At 31.8% G+C, this 14,752-nt stretch overlaps 1 protein-coding gene across 1 annotated transcript; it reads left to right on the forward strand.

Annotated features, from left to right (window-relative positions):
* The first annotated feature begins 5,238 nt into the window (after positions 1–5,238).
* Positions 5,239–10,183, forward strand: LOC120217984. Its single transcript, XM_039215004.1, has 3 exons — positions 5,239–5,468; positions 9,136–9,268; positions 10,007–10,183. Exons 1-3 carry the CDS (start codon positions 5,239–5,241, stop codon positions 10,133–10,135), a joined length of 492 nt encoding a protein of 163 aa, XP_039070935.1. The 3' UTR covers positions 10,136–10,183.
* The last annotated feature ends 4,569 nt before the right edge of the window (positions 10,184–14,752 follow it).

Here is a 14,752-nt window from a genome sequence, read left to right on the forward strand (position 1 = left end):
AAAAATTTTGTTTATACTTGATTGTTTAACTTAATAAACAAATAAAATCTAACATTATAAGAACGTTTCATCGAATATTCTATTCATTCATTCTTTTATTTTAGGCTTTTTTAACTATATTATACAATAATTGGTCAGGTATTAATGTTATTCATTAATTTTATTATTTTATTCAGAAACTTTATTTTTTTTTAAATTATGACACTGTAATTTAAAATTCCTGACTTCATCTATGATCCCAAGGTGTTAAAAAATTAACAATTCACTAGCTAAAAAGTGAATTAAAAATGTTAATGTTGTAATTGAAACTTTTTATAGTTTAATAATTAAAATAAAAATACTATCAAGTTTAATAACTTATGATATAACTTATTTTATTTTTATTTAATTATTGTCTTAAATAAAAAAAATAGTGTGTGAATTGTTTTCATACGTAGGTGTTGGACGAGGAATCTGCAACGAGATGGTGATTATTTTTCTTTAATGTTCTAATGCTAATTATAAGCTAAAGGTATGTTATAAAATTATTATTGACATGTACTGTTGGGAAAATAGACCCCTTGTAATCCAACAATCCCTTTAGATCACAACATTAACAAAAATACTTGAAAAATAAAAGAGAGAAAACACAATAATTTAACGTGGAAAACTCCCAAATGGAGAAAAACTACAAGCGTTGTCAAAAGACAACCAAGAAAAAAAATATTTACTATGTGGAAAATTATTACAACCACACTACAAAATATTTAACTCTCACACATGCCCAAAAACTAAAGTACACCCCAAGAGAATTTCCCTTTAAATTCTCTACCAGTATAGCTAATAGCTTTCTAGTACACCACTTGTATTTTGGTGATTGACATACATTTAACCAAAGGGAAATGTTCTATTTATAGGCTAAGAATTTTTTCATCATTTGTTCATTTCCAATGTGGGATTTGACCAATTTTTGCCAAAAACTAACATGTACAAGGTCTTATTTTATTTGATTTTAAATTTTGAAAATAAATTATTTAATGTAAGTCTATTAAGTTATCAATTTTATTTTATACATTGAGTAAGTTAAATTATTTTATAATAATAATAAATTAAACAAGATTTTTATAATTGTAAAAGGTTTTAGTTTAGTCAAAATTTTATTTTGAATCTCAAATGTAACATCTTTGATTCATGTCTGATTTTTAAATTGGTGATGTTTTCGATTCGTGATATTTATATTATGCTAATCAAACATGTTTAGTAAATTAAAATTTTCTATAATTACATTATTAAAATAGTAATTATATTTTGTTGTCCAAATACAGTTTTATAGTATATATTTTTTTTGAATTCAGCTAAATCAAATCCTTATGAAAGTATCTTTGATTATAATTAATAATCATTTGAGTAAAAGGAATATATGTTAAAATACAAACTTAACTTATTATATATTTATTCCGAATTTATTGAATTTATATTTTTATTATACAAAAAACAGAATAAAGCGAAAAGAAAATAAAGATGCTGAGACTCGAGAAGTCTTTCCACTTTTCAGCTGCCTCTTTGGCTTCGGTTTGACCGAGGATACTTAACTTCCATATTTAAAACAGTTGGGCATAATGTAAAAAAAGCCCATAATATTTAATTAAATAGTTATTTTAGTCCTTATATCTTTTTGAAATATTTTAATCTTAATGTTTTATCTTTAGGCAAAAAATCCCACGTGTATGTGGAAATTGTTAGTTAACGAATAGTTAACGCTATAAAAAGGAGCCTTTTATCGTGAAATAAAATAATTGGGGTCAAAATGTTCTATAAAAAATAAGGACTAAAGTAATTATTTAATAAAACGTTAGGATTTTTTTATCCTAAAATAAAATGTTAGAGTCTTATACATGTTGCACGAACTTATTTAATTCAGTAGTTAAAGTAATCGTTGTTGTTTCTAGAGGTCACGTCATATACACAAATTAGTACTCAATAATAACTATTAATACTATTTAATCTAACATAATAAATATAGCATTGGACAGGGAAGACATACATCTATAGATGACCCGTATAAAGGCGGGATGGCTAAAGTGGAGGGCCGCTACTGGAGTTCTGTGTGACAAGAAGGTCCCTCTAAAACTTAAGGGAAAATTTTATAGAATGGCAATAAGACCAGCGTTGTTGTATGGATCAGAATGTTGGGCAACCAAGAAGGATCACGTAAGGAGGATTGAGGCCGCAGAAATGAGAATGCTTCGATGGACATGTGGTAAGACTCTGAGGGATATGACGACAAACTCTGCTATTAGGATGTCCTTGGGGGTGGTGTCTGTTTCCGAAAAATTGAGGGAGGGAAGACTACGGTGGTTTGGGCATGTCCTTAGGCGACTACCGTCGGATGCGGTAAGGAGGGTAGAGTCGATTACAGTCGACGGTGCCAGAAGGAAAGGACGACCAAGGCGAAAGTGGGAAGACTGCTTGAGATCTGATTTGAGGGATTTAGCCCTTACCGAAGACATGACCTCTGATAGGAAATTATGGAGGCTAAAGACTAGGGTAGTCGAGTAGTGTGGGTCACATCTATAGGGTGTATCACCTCTGTCTTCTTTTAATGTCTTTGTAGTATTTTCCATGACTTATACTTTTTATACGTTTCTGTTATTGGTATTTATGAAGGATTAGAACTGGGCTTGCTAACGTTTACTTCTGTGTATCATTCTCTTCATGTTTCCTCTTTTAAATTTAGCCGGATCTTATCTTATGCTTATGTCTATATGCATAGATTCTTTCGCAGGGATAATTATGCAGGGATTAATTCCCGTTACAGACGCACATATGATTTTAATGACTGCATATGAATACTGTTTAGCTATGTATTTATGTATTTATTTATACATGCATTGCATTTTATCTAAATTTTTAATTTTCTGACTGCCGGAGGTCTTCCACGGAAGTTACTCTCAACCTGGCGTTGGGGGTAGCCTACTACCCTACCTCCCCCTTACCCCATACACATGGGAATTGGGTTTTGTTGTTGTTGTTGTTGTTGTTTGAGTTGAACTTGATAATTTTTAGCTTGTGAGTTTGAGTTGAGTTGAGTTTACTTTTAAAGTTTTCAAATTCGAGTCGAGCTCAGCAATACTCGAGTTCGACTTGGCTCGTTTAACAAATGACGTTTTTGGTTTAATTTAAAAAAAAAAACAAAAATCCTGGTTTTTCCCAGTTTTTCCCGGTTTTCAGCCGGTCCGGTTCGAACGGTTCAACGGTTCTGGCCGGTTCACTAATAGCGGTTCACTAATAGCGGTTCAACCGGTTTAGATTGAACCGGACTAAGTAACGGTTCCCGGTTGAACCGGCCGGACCGGTCCGGTTTTCAAAACAGAGGCAAGGATGGACCGAAGGAATGGGCACGAGTATTAGCTTATTGAAAATTTAAAATTATCATATATTTTATTTTTTTATGTATTTTATATTAAAAATATATTTTTATTCTTTTAAAATTTTATAAATTCGTCCCATTTTAAAATTTTAAAAATTCGTTCTCTAACATAAAACTATACATTTGGTCTTGAATTGTTGAGACAAATGGCTAGCAAAAGAGGCACGCCTCAAATGTAATTGGCAAGTGATAAGCCGAGGATTGGTTCGGTTAAAATTCGATATATATTCATCTCGAGTTTTTAATGAGCTGTTTGATACTCAATTCGAAAAGAGCAACTCGAAAAAATAATATATTAAAATATTATTTTTAAAAAAATTACATTATTAATAATATTAATATTTATGTGTTGATTTTTTAAAATACAATATAATATTTTAATGTACTTAAGTTTCACGTTTTAGTTCGAGTTTGAACTTCAACCGAATTAAGTTTAAGATTTTTTTTATTTCGAACATTTTCAAGCTTCAATTTATGGTTTCAAGTTTGAGTCGAGCTTAAAAATTTTAGGCTCACGACTCGACTCATTTATACGTAGGTATATCAGTTACATAATATAAAACTAAAAAAGTTCACATTAATTTAAAATAGTTAGACGAATAAAAATAAACAGTTGATATTAACAGTAATAAATAATAATATATTCAATGAAAAAATTAATAAACAATCCCAATCATTTATTTTCGTTAACTTAACGATGTTAAATTAATACAAAAATTTAAAGATTATATATATATATATATATATATATAGGGTAAAGTATAGTAATGGTCACTGAACATTTTTGAAGCTTGCATTTAGGTCCCTCAACTTTTAAAACTTGCAATACAGTCCCCCGACATTTATTCCGTTTGCAATATGGTCCCCCAACTTAAACTACCGTTAGAAAATTAGGGTAAATTATATAAACGGTCATTGAACTTTTCAGACACTTGAATTTAGGTCCCCCGACTTTTAAAACTTACAAAACAATCCTCAATTTCATTCTAACCCCCAATTTCCAAAGTAATTCAATTTCATTCTAAACCCTAAATTCCAAAATAATTCAATTAAATTCTAAACCCCAAATTCTAAAATACTTTAATTTAAGGGTTAGAAAATAAATTTATTAATTTTTTCAAATAAACACATATTGATATAATATATAATTTATAAAAATTCATAATATTATTTTACCAGGTCATATTGAACCTAGATCCACCTATTTATAATAACATTTCAATAGAAAGATGTTTCAAAATATTTTAAAAATATATATTATTTTTTACTAAACACGTGACTTTATGGAATTATGAAAGTGGCGTTGTATTGATGGAATAATTTTTGTCAATGCTTTAGGTGAGTTTGTAAAACATTTGACAGAAAAATATAAACCCCCACCCGAAGCATTTTACAACCCATTTCCATGCCTGCGATGGTTCATAGCTGTTTTTACCACCATCTTCATCACACCACTTGTTTCGCTTCCTACTCCAATTTTCTATACGTTTTATCTTTTCAGGCTTCAACAAATTGGATTTATAAAGTGTTTTACAGCTTGGGACGCCTGTTTATTATGACCATTAATAACTGTCGAAGCAAACTTTGTGGAACGTTAGTAAAATCTAAGCACCATGTTTTACTTTTCGTTTTGTCTCTTGGGATTTCTTTTGTTTTAACATTTTTCGGAACCAATCAACCTTCAACATAACTTTTCCCTATGAATCTCCTATATCCTTCTCTTTCTGCTCTCACTTGCCTAAAACAGGCGAACCATTCATATCCAAAACAAGACAAAGCTCTCCAACTAAGGAAACATGGGAGGTTGCGCCACCTAGCCTAAGGTTTTGATGGGTGACGAAGGGGAGATCCCACCGCCTTCACTGTCCAAAGAGTCAGTTCCCGAAGCAAAGGAGGCTGCTGCTGCTGATGTTGTTACTGCTGGAAGTGAAAACAAGATCGAAGCTATCGACGAGGCTGCCGAGGACAAAGATGTTATCGACGACAACATGGAAGATGATCAATCGAGCAAGAGACAATCTCTAAGTAACTTGTTCCAAGAGGTACCGTTTCTAATTCTGTAACTGCATTATGCATATGTAGTATAAGTAGAAGAAAGGGTTTTCTTTTGTTAATACAGATTAGTGTATTGGTTAATTTGGTTTTAGATGTGAATGGAAATGAATTCATACTAAATTGGATGAATGAGGTTGTAGATCTTTTGGTAACAGTTGGTCATTTCCATAAAGTCACGTGTTTAGTAAAAAATAATATATATTTTTAAAATATTTTGAAACATCTTTCTATTGAAATGTTATTATAAATAGGTAGATCTAGGTTCAATATGACCTGGTAAAATAATATTCTGAATTTTTATAAATTATATATTATATCAATATGTGTTTATTTGAAATAATTAATAAATTTATTTTCTAAACCTTAAATTGAAGTATTTTAGAATTTGGGGTTTAGAATTTAATTGAATTATTTTGGAATTTAGGGTTTAGAATAAAATTGAATTACTTTGGAAATTGGGGTTTAGAATGAAATTTAGGAATGTTTTGCAAGTTTTAAAAGTTGAGGGACCTAAATTCAAGTGCCTAAAAAGTTCAATGACCGTTTTTATAATTTACCTTAATTTTCTAACGGTGGTTTAAGTTGGGGGACCATATTGAAAACGGAATAAATGTTGGGGGACTGTATTACAAATTTTAAAAATTAGGGGACCTAAATACAAACTTCAGAAATATTCAGTGACCATTATTATACTTTACTCTATATATAATAATAAATTAGACTTAAAACCATTATACAATACTTTTCCTTCGCGAGGAAAACCATAAACTCAGTGACAAAATATGTTGCCTTTTCGGGTGCAGGTTTGAATTACGTCTTGCACGAAATTCATTTTTCTTTCCTTTTTTACTATAAAATACTGGATTGGTCAATGTCCTTACAATTTTACTTATCAAATTTTAAAATATTATATTTTAATCACTTATTTTATTGATTTATTAAATTTTAATTATTTACATTATTGATTATTATATTTTAATCACTTAACTGTTAATTTTTGTTGATACGATTACATGACACATTAATCAAAAGGGTTAGTTTTTAATTTTATCCCTAATTTGACCATAAACTTTAGATGAAGTATATTTTGACCCCTAAACTTTATATAAAAGATCAATTTAACCCCTAAATTCGATCGAAGTCTATTATCGTTGCCACCACTGACCACCATTGTTGTCGATCACCGTCAATCGGCATTGGCCGCCATCGCCATCGACTGTTAGACCCCCAAGATTTATAATTCACTCATTCTTAACATTCTGAATGTGAATCTCATGTTCTTTTCACCAAAAAAAAATTCGTAACTCAACAAATCTAACCTAAAACCCTTTGATTTCCATTAAAATTAAACCATAATAATAAATATATTATTAATATTCCTTTAGAAATAAAATCATTAAAAATCTAAATCTATATCATAATCAAATACATAAACTTTTTATTTAAAATATTATTACGTTATTTTTTATCATGTTTATAATATTATGATTATGAATTTTATATTCAATAATGAATATGTACTTTAACTTTAATTTGTAACTTTTTAAAATCATTTAAAAGAAAGTAGTTAAGGACTAATTAAACTTATAACAGCTAACCTCTAGAAGTACGTTGTGTATGGCACCAAAGAGCTTAACATGGTCCTGACTTGTAAGTTAACCTAGAGCGTATGGTATACATAATTAAACGCTTGTTTGTTATAATTATAATTCACCAACTCCTTAATTAAATGTATAACGTAATTAAGCCACTGAAGTATTTCCCAAGCATGCTATGGACGCCTATTTTTTCCTTCCTCTTCTTGTACTTGGATATTAGCGCAGCGACAAACGTATGATTTTATATTAGGAGACGAATTCATAAAATTTTAAGAGGAGATGGAAACATATTATCGATAGAAAATACAAAAATATCTAAAATATAGAGATTTTGAAATTTTTAAGAGGGACGCTCCCTCGCCCTTTCCCCTCGAACCATCACTGGTGACACTAATTATATATCCACAATTAAACCCTGGATTTTCCTATCATTTTGTTTTTATTGCATGATGTTGGAGAACTTAATCAAATTGTGGCCCCGGTGGAAATTCGTTTCTTAAGATCAAAAGAGGAAAACAAAATCCCACCTAAAATAATTTAAGTGAAGGTGGATGAGAAAAATTATATTTAACAACTTAAAGGGATATTACTAATAAATTTATTGTTATGGTTCAATGTTAAAGAAAATCAAAGAATTTTAGGTTAGATTTATTGAATTACACATGTTTTCGACGAAACAGACACTAGATTCACATTCAGAATGCAAAAGGAATGAATTGTAAATTTTATGGTCTAACAGTTGACGGTGATGATGATCGATGTTGACTAGCGGTGACCAATGACGTCAATGGTGAGTGGTGGTGGTGACGAGAGACTTTGATCGAATTTAGGGATTAAATTGATATTTTATATAAAGTTTAGGGTCAAAATGATATTTTATCTGAAGTTCAAGGTCAAATTAGTATTCTATATAAAATTCAGGGGTAAAATTAAAAACTAATGTGTCATCTGACTAACTTTGGTTACCAATTTAAAAATTAATGGTAAATGGTCCCTCACATTATCGGTTCGTCCAGTTTAAGTCCCTCTGTTATTACTTTCCATTAATCCCCTTTTGTTTAAGTCCCTAACATGATTGAGGGTTTCATTCAAAAAAATAACATGGTTGAGGGTTTCATTCAAAAAAAAATAACATGGTTGAGGGATTAGAATTGAACGGAAGTTAACGGCTAAGGGACTAAAATCAAATGGATCGATAATATTAGGGACAAAATTCAAACGGATCGATAACGTTAGTGACCATTTTCCCTTAATTTTTAATTGATGACCAAAGTCGGTTAGACAAAAAATATAGAGCGCTATTTGCACCCTTACTTTTTTATGATGAGAAAGTAAAATGAAACTAAAACTAAACGTCAAGTATATTTAAAAAAAAATTAGATGACTAAAACAGAACAAAAGTAATAGTTGACATACTAATAGTGTAGTGTGTTGTTTTAACCCATGGGTGCTGAAGCCTGCTTTTTTTAACTGAAAAAAAGGAATGTCGCGTAAATATTTTTTAGTGGCGGAACATCAGCGTCCGGCGTGGCAATGATTTCCCCTCTGTTTCAAACTTTATAAGCAGCTGCCATCTTCATTTCCTTAAATTTTCAACCATATGTATCTATATATATATATTTAGTTGACATTCATCCTATTTAAAGATTCTTTCAAAACAGAAACCTCATTTGCTTATCGTTTCAGCTTATTTTCTCTTTGCTATTAATACACAACCATTCCACCTCCTCCCCCTTTCCTTCTTTTTCAACTACAAATCTTTATCTGATAGCTTTGCTTTTTATACCTTTAGGTTTTCTGACATGCAGATTAAAGGTGTATATATTCATTACTATAACCTTGCTTTTTTCCCCTGATAAGAGAGAGGAAAAGGAAAGAAAAAAAAAGCAGACTTTTTGGTTTTGATTCTCAGCTCACAAGATGTTTGATTTATTGTTGAAGCCAAAGTTCTATTCAAAATGGTTAGACACACAAAACCCAAAGCTTCATATTGCAGTTTTTTTTCCTGGTTGCATTGAATTTTGGTCAATGTGTTTGTTGATTCATTAGACTTTTCATTTTGTTTTTGATTAGTAAATCGGCACTGAGGATTAATAAGGTGAGGCTCGAGACTATAAAGAAGAAGAGAAATGCGGTGGAAAACTTTTTGAAGAAAGATATTGCTGATCTTCTGAAGAACGATCTTGATTACAATGCTTATGGAAGGGTAATACTAATTTTTGCCCCTTTTTTTCCTGTTTCTTCTTCTGGTAGCCAACAGTAACGATAAATTTTTCTTTGTTTTCTTAATACCTTGCTTCCCAAGCAACTCATATATATATATATATATATATATATATATATCATTCACAGACAGCCCCCCACGTTTGCTTGCTTGTTTTTGTTTGTGTTGGCATGTGCTGGAGCATATCTGTAATGATTTGTTTTTTTTAATATATTGTTAGTTCTTTTTTCTTCTCTTCTGATTTGTTGCTCGTTTTAAGCATCTATTTGATGGAGTCCTTCCAATTATTTTCTTCTCCTGAGATTCATGGCATCCGTCAGAGCTCATGTGCATTGACTGGAAAAGCTAGGACACCTTTTCCGTCCAAGATTAACTCTACATTATGTAGGGGGACTCAACTATGAATTGAGACATTCTCCACCTCATTTATAACTATGTCATTCCACTCATTCTTCTATTGAGAGTAGTAGAAGAAGCATTTACTCTATATTCTTTCGTCTCTCTCTTTTGGTGGTTATCGTACGCATATCTATATACCAAAATTCCGATTAAATGCTTTAGGAAGAGGCTCATGAGACGGTCATAGGACTGGAAGTCTTATTTGAACCAAACTTGTGCATTTTAAATTCACATTTTACACAATCTATATACATCTAATTAGATATAAATTACTTGGCTAATAAGTTATAGCTCCTGACCACTTTGTGTATGTTATTGCAGGCTGAAGGTCTTACGATCGAGCAAAACCAAACCGCCTGTTACAAATTCATAGAGCAGTTTTCACTGTGCATCTCAATGCACGTCTCTATTATGCAAAAACAGAGGTATCACGTCTCTATTGATATTTGATTATACATTTCTTGTGTTAATCTACTTCTTTTCCATTACAGTGAGTGTCCCGAGGAATGCAGAGAAGCGATAGCATCTCTGATATACGCTGCAGCCCGGTTTGCCGATTTGCCGGAACTACGCACCTTAAGAGCGTTGTTTACTAAGAAATACGGAAATTCCTTAGAACCCTATTTAAATCGAGAGGTAATAGATACATTAGATGGCTTGAAGTTGTTTTCTTCTATTTTTTAAGGCATAATACTAAAATTAACAATTAATGTTTGATAAAATATTCACTTTCATTTCTATTTTGTCTTGGAATATTTGGTTGGATGGAAACCATTAATTGATTGATGATCACTACTTGTCGTTAACGTGACAAGTCTTATGTGTTCAAATTAATGACATAACATATATCACAAATCATGTCATCACTTATGTACATGTAACATGTGTAATATTATTACTTGTGTACATATGACGTGTCTCATCATCGCTTATGTACATGTGGTATGTGCCACACCATCACTTATGTACGTATAACATGTATCACATCATCATTTTAACGTCTCTGATATACGTCGCAGCCTGATTCACCGATTTGTCAGAACTACGCACCCTCGTAGTGTTGTTTATTGAGAAATACGAAAATCCCTTAGAACTCTATTTAAACCGAGAGGTAATAGACACATTAGATGGCATGAAGTCCAACATGTTTCTTTCTTCTATTCTTTTAGGGCATAATACCAAAATTCATCATTAATGTTTGAGAAAATATTCAATTTGATTTCTATTCTTTACTTGAAACACTTTAGTCTTATCATTTTATATTGAGTTAGATAGAAACTGTTAATTGATTAATGATCATTGCTTGTCGTTGATGTGGCAAGTCCTATGTGTTCAAATTGATAATTTGACATGTATCATGTCATCACTTATATACACATAATATGTATCACATCATTATTTATGTACACATGATACAACCACATCATCACTTATGTATATGTGACATGTGTCGCATCATCATTTTAGACACATGGCATGTGTTACATTAGCAAAAAAACATTGACAGTTAATCAGCTAACAATTTCCATCCAATTAGGAGTCATTTTGCCTTAAAATGAAACGTTGGGATTAAAATGTTTCAAAGAAAATAATAAAGGCTAAAATGATTATTCAATCCTGCGTAAGAGGTATTACTTTTATCATTACACCTTCATTTAAGTACCAACCAAATAATTGAGTATATACAGTTTGTAGAGAAGCTTCAGGCGGAGCCTCCTACAAAGGAGATGAAGCTTCAACTGATGCATGCCATAGCACGAGAGTTTTCGATTGAATGGGACTCTAAGGCTTTGGAACAGACACTGTTTAAGCCACCTCCATCTGAACAAGTAAGTCTCCCTGTTTAGTCATTCAAAAAAAAAGTCTCCTGTTTAGAAACTTGTGATTTGATAGCATAATATTAGAAGAAGAGTCAGAACAACTTTGAAATGTTTTACTGTTACAATATACCATTATAGCTTAATTGAAGCCGATGATGCTAGCTGCAGTAACATGTAATCACATATTGGTTTTTCTTGCAGTACAAAGCTCTGCACAAGTCTTGGGCAAGGATGAAACAGTGAGATTACAATGATTTTGGGTATTTTCAATCCATTATTAGTGCTTGAAAGACAAATGACAGAATTTGTGATATGAATTTCATTTGATTCGGTTTGAGAAATTTGTTGTGTGATTCGTTTGATAAAAAACAAATTAAGAGGAAAAGATATTATAGGAATATGTGGAGGATGGAAAGACTCTCGATACTTTCGTATGACAATTTTGTAATTTGTTGTTGAATATTGATTATATCCTTAATTTTGCGTGTATAATTGTTTATTTTAATATTTTTTTTAAGTAAACGTGTGTTATTATATATTTTTTGCTATTATTTACCCATTATATCAGTAACATAATATTTATTATCGTGTATATTATATTGATGTGCCTGCTTGCTATACGGCCAACATTTCAGTAAATAAGTGTTGTAAGTTGAAACCCATGTGAGTAGATTGTCTCAAATCTCAGCTGGTCACTCATAAATTGTGATTAGCTTAGTCACGGATTTGGAAATATCTTTTAGGATAGACATATATAATTAAAGAAAATTTTCATATAGAGTGAACACAAATAAAATTTTAGGATAGACACCATCAGCAATATAAATAATCATGTCAACAATCTCTAAAGCAAGTAATTAAAACCTCTCAATTGATATCGTGATTACAAATATAATAAGTGTTATTATAATAATTATGATTATCATAATCATGTAATAACAGTTTCGGATGATACTATTACAGTTATAAGGTCCGCTATTTAAATCCTTGTGCATATCTAATAGCAAACAAGAGAAAATAAGTGTCACCATGTCTTCAACTAATTCATAACCTGCTTGTAAAGACCGATTCTTGCTGCCGAAATACTAACCAACACACTACTCTTCCTTAGCTTCTTCAATCTCCTCCCAATCTTCACCTTTAGCCCACACAATCTGATTTGTATAAACGATGGTTTTCTACTACAGTCTGCTGGCTCCATCACTTTATAGATCAATATGTTAGGGGTGAACATTTGATCGAGTCGAGTCAAAAAAATTATAAAAAATACATATAAATTTGAATATTAACATACAAACAGTCGGTCATATAAAACTCACCGATCTATCAATGGGTACCATCCCTAAAAATGGAACAACAAAGGACTAATCCCAGAAACATCTCAAGAGGTTGATGAGGAAATGAACAATTAGTTTTCAGGACACAACAACTCATGTCGAACCAATCGTTCTAAGTTGAGGTTTCGAGGAAGAAGATGACTGTAATAAAGCATGGTCGTGACCGAGGCGACTGGCCGAGTCACTAGCGCTGACACTAGCCTTGCTACCGTAAGAACCATCACAGATTGCAAAACATATCATCATTGAAAGCATAAATACTTAAACTCATAAAAATAAACAAAACACTGGGATGAATAAATACCATGATTTAGCACAATGACCGACAATCAGTGAGGAAGATGAGTTGATTTGAGGATAAATTGCACTAAAGTCTTAGGAAATCACTAATGACAGTGTCCTCCATGTTTATGTGCATGTCTTTTGCCTAAATAATAATAATAACTTGGCATTCTTGTGAAGGTGCTTGTTTTTTGTTTTTTTAAAAATAATTTAAGATGTGATTACAAGTTAATATAAGTTTAGAATTTTTTTTAATCAATTCATAACGCAAACACTTTGCTGACATACACAATTGTTCGAACTCAAGACTTCTAGGAAAAATAATATTCTTTTTTATTATTAAGGCCACTGATGAGTTAAGTTACTTATTCTAATTAAGCTACAAATTTTATTGTATTATTATATATGGATAAAAAATTCTCAAATTTTGAGAAATTTTATTTTTAGTATTTTATTCCCTTTAAGGTTTAAAGGCCACCTAATGCATGGTTTTCAATTGGTAGATAATCTAGAGTTTGTAAGAAGATTTGCTTTTATTTCTACTCTTCAATTCTAGGATTTTGATTAATTATATCAATTTTTAAGTGGATTTTAGTTAAAAATAGTCTCAATCCGAATTAAATGTGGACATGGATGCAATAGAATTGTGGTGTAGGCTTTAAAAGGGTTAAAACAAGTTTAGTTCTTGAACTTGAATTTTATTTTTCTTAAATTGGCCCTTCACCTTTTTTGGTCCACATTAATAGTCTTTAAATTTGTTAATTTTTTTCAACTTGGTTGCTGAATTTTTTTTCATCCAAATTAGTCTCACTACTTGACAACTTCATCTACTTAGTCCTAGAACTTGGATTCTATTAAGGACTAAAATGTGTGATGGAATCCAAATTCAGGGACCAAATTGGGAATATGTTAGTAATGTAAGCCCTACAAGGCAATCGTGATTTTCTCGTAAGCAATAAACAATTTTTTTTTTAATTTAAAATGCCTATCACAGTAGGCTAGTTGCTATAGCCAGGTTGCTGCGTAGTAACTCCTGAGTCACGAACAAGGATATCTTTCAAAGAAGCGGGTGGGGATGCCAGAGAAATCAGCTGGAAGTGTAGTGGTTGAACTAGTTTAGCCCTGTGATCAGATTCAGCCGCAATGTTGGCCTTACGCGGAACCCATCTGATTTCTGTTGTCGAAGCTTGTTCCTCAGCTTGGTAATTAAGCGAGCAAGGGAGAGTCTATTATTTCCTGCATCATGGTCATCCAGTAGTTTCGCCGCTTGCGCACTGTCTGTTTAGATTTGAAGCAGTTCGAGTCCAAGGGACCTAGCGAGTTTAGGCCTTCAAATATACCCCATAATTCGGCGTTGAGAACTGAGGACATGCCAATACCTCGAGAGTATCCATATACCCATCTTCCTGTTGAATCTCGTAGGACTCCACAAATGGCGGTGGCTCCAGTTTGGGGGTTGGTACTGCTATCAGAGTTTAGGCAGTACCAGCCTCGTTGAGGGGGGGTCCAGACGTTTCCTCAATTTGTGGCTCGTGGTGTAGGGCTGATGTGGGTGGTTGGTGAGCATCTGTCAAAATATCGAGCCCAAGTAATGCCATAGTATAACAACGCGTCATCTGCTTCTTGTG

Source organism: Hibiscus syriacus, unplaced genomic scaffold (genome assembly GCF_006381635.1).
Source record: "Hibiscus syriacus cultivar Baekdansim isolate YM2019G1 unplaced genomic scaffold, ASM638163v2 tig00110194_pilon, whole genome shotgun sequence".
NCBI classification, from domain to species: domain Eukaryota; kingdom Viridiplantae; phylum Streptophyta; class Magnoliopsida; order Malvales; family Malvaceae; genus Hibiscus; species Hibiscus syriacus.

Excerpts from the sequence above, each read along its gene's own strand:
- LOC120217984 (XM_039215004.1), top strand. The coding sequence starts at position 5,239 with ATGGGTGACGAAGGGGAGATCCCACCGCCTTCACTGTCCAAAGAGTCA. Across the intron at positions 5,469-9,135 it reads GAGGTACCGTTTCTAATTCT|TAAATCGGCACTGAGGATTA; the intron begins GTAACTGCATTA and ends GTTTTTGATTAG. Across the intron at positions 9,269-10,006 it reads ATTACAATGCTTATGGAAGG|GCTGAAGGTCTTACGATCGA; the intron begins GTAATACTAATT and ends ATGTTATTGCAG.